The sequence below is a fragment of the Xiphophorus couchianus genome, chromosome 4 (assembly GCF_001444195.1).
Source record: "Xiphophorus couchianus chromosome 4, X_couchianus-1.0, whole genome shotgun sequence".
Lineage (NCBI taxonomy): Eukaryota > Metazoa > Chordata > Actinopteri > Cyprinodontiformes > Poeciliidae > Xiphophorus > Xiphophorus couchianus.
In genome coordinates this window covers 2471530-2489136 of record NC_040231.1, presented here as the reverse complement: position 1 = coordinate 2489136, position 17607 = coordinate 2471530, and the positions used below count along the sequence as shown (strand labels likewise).

General features: G+C 37.0%; 2 protein-coding genes across 3 annotated transcripts; one reads left to right on the top strand and one right to left on the bottom strand.

The window, feature by feature from the left end:
* Positions 1–776: 776 nt before the first annotated feature.
* On the bottom strand, positions 777–10847 carry sirt3 (sirtuin 3). 2 transcript variants are annotated; one of them, XM_028015699.1, is made up of 8 exons: positions 10615–10847; positions 10468–10519; positions 9503–9679; positions 7582–7814; positions 7400–7500; positions 7000–7161; positions 5772–5973; positions 777–1817 (listed from the first exon to the last, which is right to left on the bottom strand). In XM_028015699.1, exons 1-8 carry the CDS (start codon positions 10697–10699, stop codon positions 1759–1761), a joined length of 1071 nt encoding a protein of 356 aa, XP_027871500.1. In that variant the 5' UTR covers positions 10700–10847; the 3' UTR covers positions 777–1758. The 2 variants fall into 2 exon arrangements, with proteins under 2 accessions (XP_027871500.1, XP_027871501.1); XM_028015700.1 differs by having other exon boundaries at positions 10451–10519; positions 10615–10630.
* A 232-nt stretch (positions 10848–11079) lies between these two features.
* Positions 11080–16274, top strand: psmd13 (proteasome 26S subunit, non-ATPase 13). The gene is made up of 12 exons (XM_028015698.1): positions 11080–11296; positions 12439–12517; positions 12617–12707; positions 12793–12836; positions 12921–13007; positions 13576–13747; positions 13820–13899; positions 13979–14104; positions 14410–14472; positions 15647–15727; positions 15798–15914; positions 15996–16274. The coding sequence occupies exons 1-12, from the start codon at positions 11196–11198 to the stop codon at positions 16089–16091; spliced, it is 1137 nt and encodes a 378-aa protein (XP_027871499.1). The 5' UTR covers positions 11080–11195; the 3' UTR covers positions 16092–16274.
* Positions 16275–17607: the final 1333 nt, after the last annotated feature.

Sequence of the window (17607 nt, the reverse complement as noted above, 5' to 3'; positions counted from 1 at the left end):
TTTTGAAACAGTTAATTTTCAAGACCTCAAACAAATATTAAATTATTGCCAAAAAGTGCTTGGGTGTGTTTTTTCTGAATCAGTTGAGACCCAAAATGAAAATATGAAAGTGAGCCAAATTTTAATTTTGGTTGACTTTAAATTACTTTTAAATAACTGAAGCTAACATAGTTACTTGATTGTGCTATGAAATGGCACTTTGTGCCTGGTAAATAGTCGCAACATTGAAACACTTTAAACACAAACCCCTCAACACAGTGTAGCCAAAGCATACAAACAAAACCAACAATAAAACATAAAATATCGTAAAACTATTGATGATAATCAGCTGATCTCAATTAAAACAAACCACGTGAAAAGTGAGACAGATGATGAATAATAACCAAAATGTTTTAACGTTTTTCCTCCGAGAAGAACATGAACACAGACAGAAAAGGTTTCACGGAAACTACATTACTTGTTATTTTCAAAGCAGCACTTTGAAATGCATTTTGCTCCAGACGGGACAGAAAATCAGGTAACGTGCGATCAGTGTGAGGATTTGATTTAGGAGGCACTGAAGTCCGTCGGATCTGTAATGATCTGCAACACAACAACCTATAAAAACCTGAGAGAGATCAGAGTCTGAAAACGTGTTCAGGTTCAAATAAAAAATACATTTAGATCTCTGCGGTTTATCCCAATCCCAGAGTATTAATTACCTCCCAAATCCTCAGTTTTATTTTACTATTATTATTATTATTATTATTATTATTATTATTATTATTATCATCATCATCTTACCGATGACAACAAATTTATTAGAAACTTCACAGCCATTTCTTCTACTCATCTAAATGCGTTAGCAAAGGATGAAGGGATGATACTGAGCTGCAGCGCCCCCTGTTGGCACCTAAAGCCAAATTAACAGCAAATCCATACTGTGCAGGAAAAAACACCATAAGTTTTAATAAAATAGAGGAAAAACTGGAGCTAAATCTCCACTTTGTGTTTGCATAGATGTTGGTGTTACTGCTGCAGTCCAGCTAGTGGTTACAGGAAGTTAGAAAAGCTGTGGTTTGAACTCACATCAACAATTATTTAAAAATGTGTTGCTCAATCCATTTGCTGGGTTTTAAGGTGAGATATGTAGCAGGAGAACTAAAGGTGCGTTCACACCTTGGACTGTTTAGTCCACTTTTAACTAAATACCATTGTGTATGTGTAGAAAGTTTGGTTCATTTGGTGAGGTGTGAATGATTAATCAAACCAAAAAGTGAACTCCGGGCCACCTAACTTTATTGTCGTAATCTTAGGTTTCTTTTCTTAGTGTAGCCCTAACACTCCATCATACTGTAGGTTTAAGCACTAAATGCCAGTAAATTTGCTGTAAAATTGTTAAAATTTTACCTCTTCGTTTAAATAAAATGAAGCCTGAGGAGGAGTGAACTTCTCTTCTACATTTCAGCGTTTCTTTCCCACCAGTTCACTTTAAATCAAAATGTGTAACAGCTGCATTACTGCATGGTATTCCTTCACAATGAAGGTTTAAAAAAGGTGAGAGGTCTTTTGTTTCTCTGCAGGATTTCTGGTAATGGACCCGTCACCGTGGCGACGAAATGAAATGGAAATCAGAGCTTTTGCAATTGTGTTAATGCTGGTTTATTTGAACGTTAAACACAAATAAATGAGCTCATGGGTGGTCCGTTTGATTGATCGGCTTTCACACTTCAGATCATAAATGCATCAGGAAATGTGATTCCAACTGTTGGAAAACTCCTAAACATTCCCTCTGAATCTGCATTCAGAAACTTTAGGATCCATAATGTGGAAAGAAACTGAAAAGAATAAACAGAAATAAATCTATGAAGAGCATTTTTAACTGTTTTGCAGATGTTTCATTGCATTTATAAGATTTAAACATATTTACTGTATTAGTCAAGTTTTTATAAAAAGGCTACTCAACTACTGCATAATTTATAACTTATCAATCATTTAATATCTAAAAATGACTAAAAGTAGAGACAAAGTACATTTTTAAACCTATGAAACTAAAACAAAACCTGCAGGTAAGTGTCTGTGTCTGGTAAATGTTTGGTTACTCACCGTGGGAAAAGTATCCAGGAAATCTTGGAAATATAAGTTTCAAAAGTCAAAAAATTTGCAAGAAAAAAACAGAAAATTTGAAGTCGAAAATTTCCTACTTTTGAAAATGTCTGAGATTAGAGGTTTTCCTGAGTTTTTTGGCAGAAATGTATTCTTTTTTTCTTTCTGCAATGGTTTTAAATGTGCCATCATATATTACTCTGTAAATTCTGATCAAAGATATTTTCAGTGCTGGGAGAAAACATCACACATACTGACGCGTCGCTGGGAACAATTCATATTTTTCTGTCTTCTTTTCTGACAATCCAGATTTGCGGGTAAATATCAGAACTGCTTTTATTTTCAGAAATTGGTCATTTATTGTTTTACCTTTACGGGCTCCGCTGTGTTCCGTCAGCTGGACAACATTTCTACATGTTTAAGACACAGGAAACTATTTTAGCTGCACTCTGGCTCCCTCTGCTGGCCGCTGTAAACGTTCCTGTTTGATTTCCATTTAAAGGGAAATTCATTCACAACATACGTATCTCTTTTTTGAGAATTTGTAATGAGTTTTAATCGATTATAAAAACAAACAATTGATAAATTAGTCGAATTTCTTCAGAATCTCTTTTTTTAAATATATGTAAACCAATTTTTGAGACTTATTGCTACTTATTTGCTTAATCTAAGGCCAGTTAAATAGATTCTACGTTTGTCTTTTACCTTAGAGATTAATCGTGTCATGGTGCAAATACTAAAATTATTTTAATTTTAATATACAATTAAATACTTTTTTATTGACAGTTAAAGAATTATGGATGCACTTATTTAATAAAGAAATGAACACATAAAATCTAAAACTAAATATTTATTACACTTTGACATAAAAATGGAAATATGGAATATTTATGGAAATATGTGAGTAAAACTGTGCAAATAACATTTCTGAAGTCCAAAATTAAATTAATAAAAAAGGAAAATACAGAATTAAATTTAGAAACATAAGCGGAAGACAATTATAAATAAATAAATAGATAAATTAAATAGATAAATAGCAATAAAATAATTCATTTTAATAGCACCAGTTTTATTCAGTGATATTGGCAGATTTATTCTTTTAAGCCAATGACGTTAAAATTGAAGACCATCATATACAGGTAAAAGCCAGTAAATTAGAATATTTTGAAAAACTTGATTTATTTCAGTAATTGCATTCAAAAGGTGTAACTTGTACATCATATTTATTCATTGCACACAGACTGATGCATTCAAATGTTTATTTCATTTAATTTTGATGATTTGAAGTGGCAACAAATGAAAATCCAAAATTCCGTGTGTCACAAAATTAGAATATTGTGTAAGGGTTACATTTTGAAGACACCTGGTGCCACAAACTAATCAACTGATTAACTCAAAACACCTGCAAAGGGCTTTAAATGGTCTCTCAGTCCAGTTCTGAAGCCTACACAAACATGGGGAAGACTTCAGATTTGACAGCTGTCCAAAAGGCGACCATGGACACATTGCACAAGGAGGGAAAGACACAAAAGGTTATTGCTGAAGAGGCTGGCTGTTCTCAGAGCTCTGTGTCCAAACACATTAATAGAGAGGCAAAGGGAAGGAAAAACTGTGGTCAGAAAAAGTGTACAAGCGATAGGGATCACCGCGCCCTAGTCAAGATTGTGAAAAAAAACCCATTCAAAAATGTGGGGGAGATTCACAAGGAGTGGACAGCTGCTGGAGTCAGTGCTTCAAGATCCACCACCAAGAGACGCTTGAAAGACATGGGTTTCAACTGCCGCATACCTCGTGTCAAGCCACTGTTGACCAAGAAACAGCGCGAAAAGCGTCTCACCTGGGCTAAGGAAAAAAAGAGCTGGACTGCTGCTGAGCGGTCCAAAGTCATGTTTTCTGACGAAAGCAAATTTTGCATTTCCTTTGGAAATCGAGGTCCCAGAGTCTGGAGGAAGACAGGAGAGGCACAGGATCCACGTTGCCTGAAGTCTAGTGTAAAGTTTCCACCATCAGTGATGGTTTGGGGTGCCATGTCATCTGCTGGTGTCGGTCCACTCTGTTTCCTGAGATCCAGGGTCAACGCAGCCGTCTACCAGCAAGTTTTAGAGCACTTCATGCTTCCTGCTGCTGACCTGCTCTATGGAGATGGAGATTTCAGGTTCCAACAGGACTTGGCGCCTGCACACAGCGCAAAATCTACCCGTGCCTGGTTTACGGACCATGGTATTTCTGTTCTAAATTGGCCAGCCAACTCCCCTGACCTTAGCCCCATAGAAAATCTGTGGGGTATTGTGAAAAGGAAGATGCAGAATGCCAGACCCAAAAACGCAGAAGAGTTGAAGCCCACTATCAGAGCAACCTGGGCTCTCATAACACCTGAGCAGTGCCAGAAACTCATCGACTCCATGCCACGCCGCATTAATGCAGTAATTGAGGCAAAAGGAGCTCCAGCCAAGTATTGAGTATTGTACATGCTCATATTTTTCATTTTCATACTTTTCAGTTGGCCAACATTTCTAAAAAATCCCTTTTTTGTATTAGCCTTAAGTAATATTCTAAATTTGTGACACACGGAATTTTGGATTTTCATTTGTTGCCACTTCAAATCATCAAAATTAAATGAAATAAACATTTGAATGCATCAGTCTGTGTGCAATGAATAAATATAATGTACAAGTTACACCTTTTGAATGCAATTACTGAAATAAATCAAGTTTTTCAAAATATTCTAATTTACTGGCTTTTACCTGTATTGCAAAACAATAACCAGTAGTAGCTTAAAAATTTTAAAATTACATGCATCTGACTTAATAAATAACTAAATGTTTAAAAATGCAAACATTCTCCATGATGAAGGAGCCGAAACGTTTTCATTTCAGTTTTCTAATCACAAACAAATAATCAGTTACAGGAGCTGAAAGTTGCTTGTTTAAAGAAACCAGAAGAAAGAAACATTAAATAAAATTAAACATTTCAGACGTAACTAAAAGTTAAAATGAGAACTAAATTATTCAAAACTTAAAACCTTATTTGATCTGGTGACCACTACAGTGATGGTAGTAAAATAGAGACCAGAACACAGCAGCTGTTACCACAGCAACTGTTACCACAGCAGCTGTTACCACAGCAACTGTTACCACAGCAGCATATTACGCCATCGGAGACAGAAAAAAAATTAGTTCATTTCAGCCAAAAACTCAGAAATTTCATAAGTGGAAAATGTTCAACTCTTCAGCTTTTCAACTCAGAAATGTTTTCTTTCTAGAAAACTTCTAAGATTACTCTAAAAAAATCAGTTTTATTCTTTTTAGCAAATTTGTGACTTAAAACTCAGGAATTTCCACGTCTTTTTCTCAAAGGTGTGTAAGATTAATCTAAAAATTTCAGATTTTTTTCAAGCTAAATTTTTGACTTTAAACTCAGAAATTTTCATGTGTTTTCTAGAAAGTTTCTAAAATTAAACTGAACATTTTTGAGTTTTTTGGCGGAAATTTACTCCCTTTATATTATCTACAATGGCCCTCATATGCCGTCGGACGTCACAGACTTTGATTTCTCATAAAACTGAGAGCAAACAAACCGAGTTCTGCTCAGTTTCTTCTGCTCTGAAAATCAGAGCAAAACTCAGAAGAAGAATCAACAAATCTTAACAAATTTAAAAACCCAGAAAAATCATCAAACTTCCTGACTTCCGGCCGCCATTAGAGCGTCCAGCTCGCGAGTCCAGTCCAGAGCGTCGACGAGTTCCTTCACGCCGCTGACCACGTCACCCAGCTGAGTGACGTCATGAGGGCGCCGCCCCCACGCGAAGGGCCCCACCAGGTTCCGGTTGATGAGGAGGCGGGGCACGGAGCTGCGCACGGCTCCGGCCAGGCTGGCAAACGGCTCCACCTGCAGGCCAGAAAACGTGGCTTTTCAGCGCCCAAAGTCCTGCAGACAAGTTTTGGTTGCTAGGTAATGTGGCTGGGGTTGCTAGGTAACGGCGCAGTTCCTGTGGAACGTGACTTAACAGGCGGGAGATTTTTGAAACGGCTCAAGATAAAACCCACCACACCTTCAGAATTAAGTTTTTATCATAATTTTTTAATATATGCTGAAACTATGTGCAGCACATTAGAATTATATATTTAAATATGTTGGTGTGCCGCAATAAATAATAATCAATTAATCAAATACATGATAAATTAAACCAAGTTCAATCATTTTCATGATTTATTGTTTTTCTCTTTCAACCAAAAACTAGATGACTAAAGTCTTCAGTTCGGTGCTTTGGTCTCAATTAGCCTTTAGTTTTTTGAAGGACAAGTTTGTTTGCAGAGACTTCCTAGTTCATTTTATGTGTTTCTGTTGTTTTGTTGATTTATTTTGGATATTTTAAATGTCTTCCAGTTCCAGTGTTAATGTTCATTAGGACTTCAATATTATTGATCTCTAAAAGAGTGTCATTGCATTATTACGCCATTACAATTTACTTGAAAATGGTTTCAAAACAACAATATTATTGTTTATCACAAAAACTTCTGGGACAATGTATCGTCCATATATGTAGCTTATGTTATATACGCATGCTAACCATAATCAGTGTTTGAAATGGATATAAATGTCATGAAACGTTAACATTTACTTTGTTTAAAAAATAAAGTCTAGAATAAAGTCTCTTCAACAGGTTGTGTTCTCGCTCCCAGTTAGGGAAACCAGGGCAAAAAATGTCAAATTGTGCCATGTGAACTAGGCTTTAGCTGACACACCAACATGCAGAAGCCTTATCTGATGATCCACCCACCCTCCCCCCGGGCCGCAGTAAAATATCCAAGTCTTGACCAGTCCGCTGTGATAAAACGGTTAGGGACAACTGTCTTAAAAGATGTGGAGCGAAGAAAACAAAGTGTCAGCATGTTTGGTTGCTATGACGCTCACCTCCAGTGATGTTCCCATGACGATCAGCAGGTCGGCCAGTGGGAAATCTGTCAGGTACTTGAAGAAACTCAGAGGAAGTTCCTCTCCAAAAAACACGATGTCAGGCTTCACCACGCCCTTACAGGTGGGACACCGAGGGACGGCCCCGCTCATCACCTCTGGCTGAAAACATGACAGCTTGGTTCATACCTACCAAGATGGCTGCCAGCTACAAAGTTCCCGGAAGTGTAGCGTCATATGAGATGTATTTATTAGCAAGATTTTAGCATTTTGCTAATTTCATTCCAACTTGGCAAAATCAACATTTTGCAAAATGAGGTGTATTTTCAGTAATATTCACAGTCCCATTTAAGTCAAATCCATTAAATTTATAAAGTGAAGTGAAGACTTTGTGACTCACTCTGAGCTCCTCGCCATCATATTTCCGCAGGCAGGAGGTGCAGGTGGCGGTTGCAAACGTGCCGTGGGCCTCCACCAGCATCTCCGGAGGAACTCCTGCAACTTGATCCACAAACAGCAGAGAGCAAACATTAAAACACAACAACACCCATCTGGACTGCAGGGAGCTTTGGAAATACCTACGTCTCTCCAGCCCGTCGATGTTCTGCGTGTACATCCGCAGCAGCTGGCCCTTCTGGTGAAGCAGGCGGACAAAGTAGTGGGTCAGGTTGGGCTGGTAGTTACCCGGGTACAGCTCTTTGGCCAGGGCGAAGAAGGGATTTGGGTTTCGATGGAAGAATCCGATCTCGAAGATGGCCTCGGCGTACGGCAGGTCGTACTGCTGCAGGTTGTCATACAGGCCGCTGCCCGGAGACCTGCAGGTCCAGAAAACAAAAATGCATATATACATATATAATTACATGTATTATATACAGTATGTTATAATATATGTAATTATACATATGTAATTAACAAAGATTACATATATAATTTTTGTTAATTATATATGTAAATAGTCTTAATTTAAATGTGACTCATGCAAAGTTTTGTGTTTATGCTGATGATTCTGTTTTATATTGTTCTGGTTTCTCACTAACAGTGATTTCAAGTATCCATCCATTCAGCCATTATTTTACATGCATATCCCTAATGACCAAGGGATCATTAATATGATCCCTAATGACCAAGGGATCATTAATATGATCCCTAATGAGGTCGCAAGGGGTGCTGGTTGCTTTTAATCATTTAAAGTCAAATCTTTATCAACTAAGTCTTGCTTTAGGCTGTTTTCCCACCTGATAGTCCGGTACATTTGGATCGATTGGGAACCAAATTTGCAACATTTGCTACATTTTCAGCTGCTGCAGTTCATTTCCACGCTGGACTGTGACTAATTGGAAAATCTGTTCCCTTCCTGGCCTGTGGGGGCACTGCACCAAAAACCACTGAAGGAAACGACACAAAAACCTCTGGAGACACTGAGTGCAACTTCCTTCTTCACCAAATGTAAACAAAAATGGAGTGGCGTCAGATTTTAGCAGTTGAAGGATTTCTCTATTGCCATTTCTCCTGCTAATGCTAGACTAGCATGTTCTAATTTTGGTTGTATTTACCCAGAATGCCTTGCGCTGTAATCCACTTCCTGTTTTTGTAGCAGCAGTGGTGGAAAGTAATGAAGTACAAGTACTTTGTTATTGTACTTAAGTACAATTTTCGTGTATCTGTACTTTATTTAAGTAGATTTAATAATGGATACTGTCGACTTTTATTCCACTACATTTTACAGTAAGTATCTGTACTTTATACACTACATTTCTACAAAACTGTCGCATTACTCGTTACATCCAAGTGGCATTGCGCTTTTTTCCGTTAAAATGTGAAGTTCAGGGACTTGACAAGGCGCTGTAAAATCCAAGCAATAACGTGACTTACTGATTACGTGTGTCTGCTGTCACCCATCGCCTCCCCGTTTCACTCGCACGCGGAGCTCCAAGACATGCGCAGTGGTTTCCTCTGAGCGGGACAAGATGTCTGTCTAATCGTCAGTAATAGAATTCCGCTACATAATTCCGCTGTGTATTTGTACATTTACTTAAGTACATTTTTTGAGTACTTTCTCCACCACTGTGTAGCAGTATCTGGTCCGCTTGGCGTTCACATATGCATTCAAACCGCACCAGAGTTCACTTCAACCGAAGCCAGACAGAGGTTTGTAGGCAGACCAGAGGTCACTTTTTTTGGTCCGATTACGAACTTTCTAGGCAAACGGACTGGAGTTGGATTAAAGCAGACTAAACAGGTGAATGCTCAGTTAAGTACAAATAAATCAAAGGTCATGCTGTATTCTAATTGGAAATTTGAAAGTAAGGATTTTCCAGTCATTACTACAGCTGTAGATCTGAAAATTGAAAACGTGTCACTGTATGAATATTTAGGATTTTTAAATGATGATTCTTTGTCTTTTACTTCCCACATTCAACAGCTGGTGAAGAAGTTGAGATTAAAATTGGGATTTTATTTCAGGATCAGCTCCTGTCTGCCAATCAGAGGCGGGTATTTGCACCTGAAATCTGGGATGCCGCTCGGAGTGCTGATCCCGGCTCCGGCCATCACCACCACCCTTTTGCAGCGCCGCTCTCGGATGTTTTTGGCGACATCCTGCAGAGTCTGCGGCTGAACGGATTCACCTCCACCACCAAACAGTCCCCTGATTATTATCCTCTGGAGAAACGACTCCTGTCTGAGAAGAACTGAACATTTTTATCAGCAAAAACTTCACTAAAAAACAGAAACAAAGACCAAGCAGATTTATTTCATTCTTATTACATTTGAATGTCACATTTAAAGTTAAATCATTAATACTTTTAGCTGAAAAAAAGTTTTTGTAACTGATTTAAACTGTTTTCCAGCCCAGGAAACAAGAGGAAACATGTAGTTCAGGTATAATACTGTTTATCTTAATTTCAGAGTTGGGTAGTAACTTCATTTACCTGAGTCATTTTAGGGAAAAAATTACTTTTAGGAGTTTTTTAAAACTACGCTGCAAATTATACTTTTACTTGAGTAACTTTATTGCTTTACTCTTACTTGAGTAACATTTCTGGATACTCTTATGCCTGTGAGTAACTTCTCTGAATCAAGAACAATCTTGTCTGAATCAAAAATTCACCAAATATTGATACACACCTGCAGTTTTTGGAAAAGTTTCATACGTTTTATATTTTAAAAAATTATGGAAAATGTTTATTTTATCTGATGTTATTTTGTAAAATTAATTGTTATTTTGGTCTTTAAAATACCAAGATTTCCAAATATCTTTATACATCGGTAAGTCTCATGATGGGATTTTTAAATATGATTTTACCAGTTTCTCAGTATCTTTTTACTGTTGAGTCATTTCATTTGACTTTTACTTCAGTAAAAAATATGTTGAAGTAGTTCTACTATTACTTGAGTACAATTTTTGAGTACTTTACTCAAATCCTGGTTTATTTATAAAAACATATGTCACCTCAGCAGGAGAAGTACCTGAACAAAGATACTGAACTTTCAACTGGACTCAACCTACAGGGACCGAAACCTGCAAAGAAAACCAGCGCAATGTCATGTATTATTATTTATTTTATTTTTTTATTACCAGTTCTGGTGGAAGAGTTTAGCTGTCAGTCCACTAACCTTTTGCACGAATCGTCCTGGCTGCCACTGAACTCAACCTGCGGTCCAAACAACACAGTCTGACAGCTAAAGATAAGCCAGCCATCCCGCAGGATCGGTTCGGATCCGGTTCTGTTGGTTTATGAAGACCGACACCTCCTAGCAACCCTTAAAATCACGCCAACGTGAGGGAAGCTGTCAGTTTTCCTGCTAAGATATTTGCTGTAGTCCTTTTTTGAATGCTGCATTCATGGTAACTCGGAATTAGCAGGTTCAACAAGACCCAATTAAGTTTGTTTGGATACCTCAGTGGTGTCTTGTGTCACGTTTAGATTGATCCGTGGTTCAACACACATAAATCAAACACGTGGTTACTTATCATGTTTCTGTAGATCGTAATGACATTGAATCAGCTAGGTTATACGCTTATTTTTGATGAACGGACGGCTAATGGGACCCTAAATCTTACTTCCCATACACCTTTGCGACGTGCAGCTGCGCCGACGCAGACTGTGAGCACAGAAGGCTACATAACGTTAGCGGATAGTTTAACAACACTCACCAGCTTTCTGTCTTAAAAAAATCTTTATTTTGTTTCTACCATGAAAGATGTCAGCGGGTACCTCAAACAACAACAGAGCAGCAGCTCCACGCCAGAAATGGCGGCGGAGTGGCACGCTATGGAGGATTTCTACAACAAAAGGTAAAAAGTTAGCTCTTAGCTTAGCTTCCGTTAGCTTTCCCATTGATTCTAAATGGCACGCTGAGTCATTGAGCTAAGGATAGCGAACTAAAAACAATATTAAAAGCTTATTGTAATGGTTTTTGTAAACATTTAATCTGACTATATCATAATGAGGAGGTTTTTATTTAAGTTCAGTATGTGAAATATTTACTACTTGCTGACGGACAATTTTGTTTAGGGACTTTATAGTTCATAATTATGTTTTAGGTCATTTAGTTGTTTAAAATGTCTTCCAGTTTGAGTTTTAAGCTCAAATTGAATTTCTAAACTCTTTAGAAATTCAAAGTTATTGATCCTGGAGATCATGATTATTTTTTTATCACATTAATGTATTAAATAATTTATCGTCAAAATGTATTATTGTGATGTTGTGTTGTGATCCATAGCAATCACTATTTATTGACCAGAAATTGCAAAGACGTGCTTAGATGCAACATTTTATGTATTCCAACCCAGTTTGGTCATTTGAAAGGACATTCACTGCATTTGTGCACACTCCTTTAAATTGTTGCAGTATTAAACAATGAGTTTATTTCTGGTTTAAAGCACACTGATTATTTTTTAAGCTGTCAAAATGTTATTTTTATTTTATTTCACGCTTTAATTTTTTGTTTCCTTACTTTTTAAAAAATACTACTGATTTAGAAAATATCTTTTTCCATATTTTTATAGATTTTTTTATATACCAATGATTCCAGTCAGGGACCCTCCTATATATTGTCATGATTGCAATATTTAAAAAATAATTTTTAAGCATACAGATGTTTTTTTTTTGCTGTCAATTATTTTCTTTTTTTTAATATTTCATATTACATTTTTAAAATACCAATGATTTTTTTATTTCTCCTATTTATATATACAATTGTTGATATAAAGATGATTATATCCAAATTTCTATGCAAACCCTTAATGTAAATGTAAACAATTTCACATGCTTGTAATTACAAACTTGTAAAGAGAAGTTGAGATTTGAGGATAGAGGGTTTTGGTATTTAAAAGCAATAGAGTTACAATCATATTTACAGTCTCTACTGCTGATCTGCAGCTGGTTTGTGCATTTCTCTGGGTTTTATTGGTGATTTTGTTTTTATTTTTTGCAGATTGTGGCATCAGTTGACGTTGAAGCTGACAGACTTTGTCAAAGATCCTTTTTTCAAAACAGGAGATGGCCTCATACAGGTAAATACCGACTCTCAGTGTGGCATACAGAGTCTGTTCCTCAAACTACTCCAGGAACCAGAAACTGAGGTTTTAATCTAAATTACTTTTTTTTTGTAGCTGTATGAAAACTTCATCAGTGACTTTGAACACAGAATCAACCCCCTGTCTCTGGTAGAAATCATCCTTTATGTTGCCAAGCAGATGTCAGGTGAGAACCAGAGGACAGATTTTCTTCAAATGTTTTATTTTCACTTCTTTTTGTGTTCATTGAGATGTTTTCTTCTGGTTTCCAGATCCTAAAGATGCCATCACTTTTCTGGAGAAGACCAAAGAGAAGGTCAGTGAAGCCTCAGATTATTTTTCTGTTAATTTTACCGATCACTGTTATTGATCGCTCCGGCCGTGTGTTCGTACCATCCAGGTGAAAAGCAGTGAAGAAGCCGTGATTCTCTGCAAGACGTCCATCGGCCGCCTGAAGCTGGAGATCAGCGATCTTCCTGCCACCAAGGTGACGCAGATTTAAAACGCTGGGAGACGCGATTCTGAAAACTCAGCTGATTGGTTCATCTAGATCAGGTTAAAATGGGGGGTAAAGTAAGTTAAGATGGAAAAGAAAAAAATTTGAAAATTAATAAATTGAGTCCGTTGTTGTTGTTTTTTTAAATATAAAAATGAATAAAAGGAAGAAACCCTAAAAAATATCAAAGGAAAAACGTGTATATATGGATAAAAGAAAAAATATGCAAAAAATAAATAAAAAGAAAATGAGAAAAATGAGTGAGAAAATAACGACAACAGAAAGAAAAAAAAAAAGAATAAAAACATAAAAGGGAAAATTAAAGGAAAAATAAACAAAACTAAGACAAATAGAAAATAGGAAAAAATGAGAGAATGAAGAGAAAAAATGGAAAAATGAATAAAAGGTAAAAACCTCATAGGAAAATGAAAGGAAAATACAAAATGAAAAAAAAGAAAAAAGGAATGAATAAAAGCAGCAACGTAAAAACCGATTGAGAAATGAATGGAAGATGGTCAGTGTTTGCTGATCTTTCTGTCTCTTCATTCTCCGCCTCCAGAAAATCATTGAGGAGGTGGAAGAAATGCTGAATAACTTACCCGGCATCACGTCGGTCCACGGACGGTTCTACGACCTCTCCAGCAAGTATTACCGCATCATCGGGAACCACGCCGCCTACTACAAGGACGCGCTGCGCTATCTGGGCTGCGTGGACATCAAAGACCTTCCAGGTGAGAAACTGTAACCGTGGCAACAGCATCTGAAGCTGAGAAAACCGTCTCTGACTCACTTCCTGTCCACAGAAACAGAGAAGCAGGAGAGAGCGTTCACCCTGGGCCTGGCCGGACTCCTGGGGGAGGGAGTTTACAACTTCGGAGAGCTGGTGGGGTTTCCTCTGAAAACTGATGTTATTGTTCGACTCCACAGGCGGGACGCTGACTGTCCTGCTGTTTGCTCTGCAGCTGATGCATCCGGTGCTGGAGACCCTGAGGAACACAGACAAGCAGTGGCTGATTGACACGTTATACGCCTTCAACGCCGGGAACGTGGAGAAGTTCCAGGGCTTCAAGTCTGCATGGGGGCAGCAGGTGGAGCGCCAGCGAACGCTCTTTATTTAAAAATTACAACTTTATGTTAACGATTGCACTGATTCCACACTAAAACCTCCATATTTGCATCAAAGTATGTTTCCCTTAATTTAAAAATGTAAATCAAAGCACATTCTGGACATATAGACCAAAAAACTCCTTTAGTGACTCAATTCTTCATTTCCAAGAGGAATTAAAATATGATTTATGTTTTTTAAACCTGAAAAGCAGCCAATTAAATTGATTTGTCTTCACTGATTGTTGATCAATTTTGCATCAATATATTTTTCTCTTATCACCCACAGCCCGACCTGGCAGCTCATGAACCTAAACTGATGCAGAAGATCCAGCTGCTCTGCGTCATGGAGGTGGGTTGGTTTTTCACTTCCTGTTTGATCAGAGCTGTTAGTTCAGAATATTACTGTAAAAGTCTTTAAAGTGTGACTATAAAGTATATAAAGTAGCATGCTAGGTCCTCAGGTCATATGCAATTCACTTGAATTTCAGGATGATGGCCATTTTTCAAGATGGCTGCCGTTTTTGAGCCTTTTAAACAAGTGGCTGCCCTAAACTGTTACCCGTTTCATGACCTCGGTTAACTCTGTCACATCATTTGTTTTTGACTTTGGTCCTTTTATTCATACAACTTTAAAGTCATAACATGTGGAAAAATCAGATTTTAACACTGAAAATGTCTTTTTGCTGGTTTCACACCAGTTGTCAACTGGAAAGAGATGGAAATGAGTGACAGACGGAGACAGTCATCTTAATGGCTAGCGTTAGCTTCCACAATTGTTTTGTTTTTAGCGGTTGATGTTAGCTTTAGCTAATGATTTTATGTTTAGCGTTAGCTTCCACATTTTTTTTGTTTAGCATTAGCTTTGATAATTTTTTGTGCTTAGCCATTCTTGTTAATTTTTTTGTTTAGCTTTGGCTAATTGTTTATGTTTAGTCTTCGCATCTGCTATTTTTTTGTTTCGCGGTTTAGCATTAGTTTCTGCTCATTTTTGTGTGTTTAGCATTAGCTCTCACAAATTTTTTATGTGTTTAGCAGAGATAAGATTCTTGTTTAGTAAATTAGTAGCTAGTGAACCTGACTTTATTGTTAGCTGTGCCCACCCATGGCAATAATTACTCTTATTAGATCAGTCAATACAACCACGGCAGCCATTTTGAAAAATGTTCATCAGAAAAAAAACCACAAGAATATATGTAGGGTTTCTTTGGTTATCATTAGACACCAAACATGTTTGGCTAATTGCTGATTTTAGCAGAAAAATAAATTTTCCTTGACAGGCCTGGTGGCCATCTTGAAACATGAAAACCGTATCAGTAAATATGATTGCTGTGGCTCCATTTATGTATGATTTAAACCAAAAGCAGTCATCTGTGATAAGTATTAGTAAACTCCTTGACCATGGGGGCCATCTTGAATATTTCAGTGGCTAACCGGGAACATCTGTTCCCATTTAGCTTCTGGTGTGCGCATGTGAATGGTTTTGCTGGGATATTTTGTCATAATGGGTGTTTGTGTTTTTCCAGATGACGTTCACTCGTCCTGCGAATCACCGACAGCTTACCTTCACAGAAATCGCTCAGAGCGCAAAGATCCCCGTCAACGAGGTTAGCTTGTTTCCTGCAGCTTAGCTGCCGCTGACCTGCTGGGCTGCTGACGTTTGCGTTCCTCCTGCAGGTGGAGCTGCTGGTGATGAAGGCGCTGTCTGTGGGCCTGATCAAAGGGAACATCGACGAAGTGGACCAGAAGGTCCAGATGACCTGGGTGCAGCCCAGAGTTCTGGACCTGCAGCAGGTTGGAGCTCGATCTCAGAACCTCAAACTTCCTCCTGATTTAAACATAAAGTAACCCATAAACCGCCGGTTTCTGCTTCAGATTAAAGGCATGAAGGACCGTTTGGACTCGTGGTGCAGCGACGTTAAGGACATGACGGTTCTGGTGGAGCACCAGGCTCACGACATCCTCACCTGAGCAGGTGTCTCCGTCGGTCCGCAGAGGGGGAAAATATCACCAACATTTCTGCTCTTTGTCCTTTTTTTACTGGATGTTCTTTCTTCTGTTACCCTCACTGTTTGTTATCATTTATGTTGTAACATCATCCCCAGAAAAAGACACAAACTGTACAAAATACAAATAAAACGCATATAAAAATGATTCTTCCCTTTAATTTCTTACAGTTTTGTACAACGGAGTTTTAGGCCCAAAATAAATAAAGAATAAAGTCTGAAAATTACAACTTATTGCCATAATATTCTAACTTAATTCTGTAATATAACATATGTAATAATTTCTAAATATCATTTTATACTCATGACTTTATTTTTGTATTATTTTGATTATTCTCTTAATATTCTGACCTTATTTTCATATTACAACTTTATTCACATTACTGCAACATTATTCTAATATGGGTTTATTGTAATATTCTGAATTTATTCTGGTAATTTTATGATTTTACACTTGAAATCTAACTTTATGCTCATATCACGACTTTATTCGCATATTATTTAAACTACTTCCATAAGTTAATTCTTGTAATATTCAGACTTTATTTTCAAAATATAACTGTATACCTATATTATTTTGACTTTATTCTCATAACATTATTTTCTTCTAAAAATCCAACTATAACAAAGCTCTATTAATATTTTTTAAATAATTTCGTAGTGTTTTGATTTACAACTCAGCAGATTTGCTCATTTTTATCCTCATCAACTGGCAAAAATAAACATTTCTTATACTAAATTATGTTTTTTACGTATTTAAACATTTTTAGAAATTACACAGGAACATTTATGCCTTTTCAATTTTATCCAAATTATATCAATATTTGTGACTTATTAATTGAACGGAGTAACTTCCTTAAAACAAAAACAGCTTGTTTTAGTTTAGCCTGCGGTTATTTGAACCGCAGACTGGAACAGATGAAACACCTGAACAGGTGAGGAAGCTGTAAGGTGATGAAAGGTGAAACCTTGCAACCTTCCTGACACATTTAGCGGCGTTAGCAACAGTTTTTTTTAATCATAAAACTCGTCTCGGTTTTACTGCAGCTGCTAAAAGACAAAAATAAAATTCAGTGAGAAATCAAACTCGTGATGTGAACGCAGTGACGTCATCGCCGTTATTCATTTACCCTTTTAAATAAAAAACCCCACTGTGTTTATCTCCTCTCCTGTTTCTGGAGGTTTATTTGTTTTAATTTTCTACACCTGCAGCTCAGTAGCAGCTCAGCTGAGGTTGGTCTCCATCACTTTGCGGATCTTATCTTTGTTTCTTTGTTTGTTTTTTCTCTCTTCAACAAAATCATCCAACTGATCATAAACAGATTATTTTCAACAGGTAAAATGAGAAATGAAGAACATATTGTGAAGTTTGGTTTTTCAAGTAAGAAAATAATGTTTTAACGCCAGAGAAATTATAATGTATTGATTATTTTCAAACTGATAATATTCTCATGCTGATTTTTTTTTTTTTTTGCTACGAT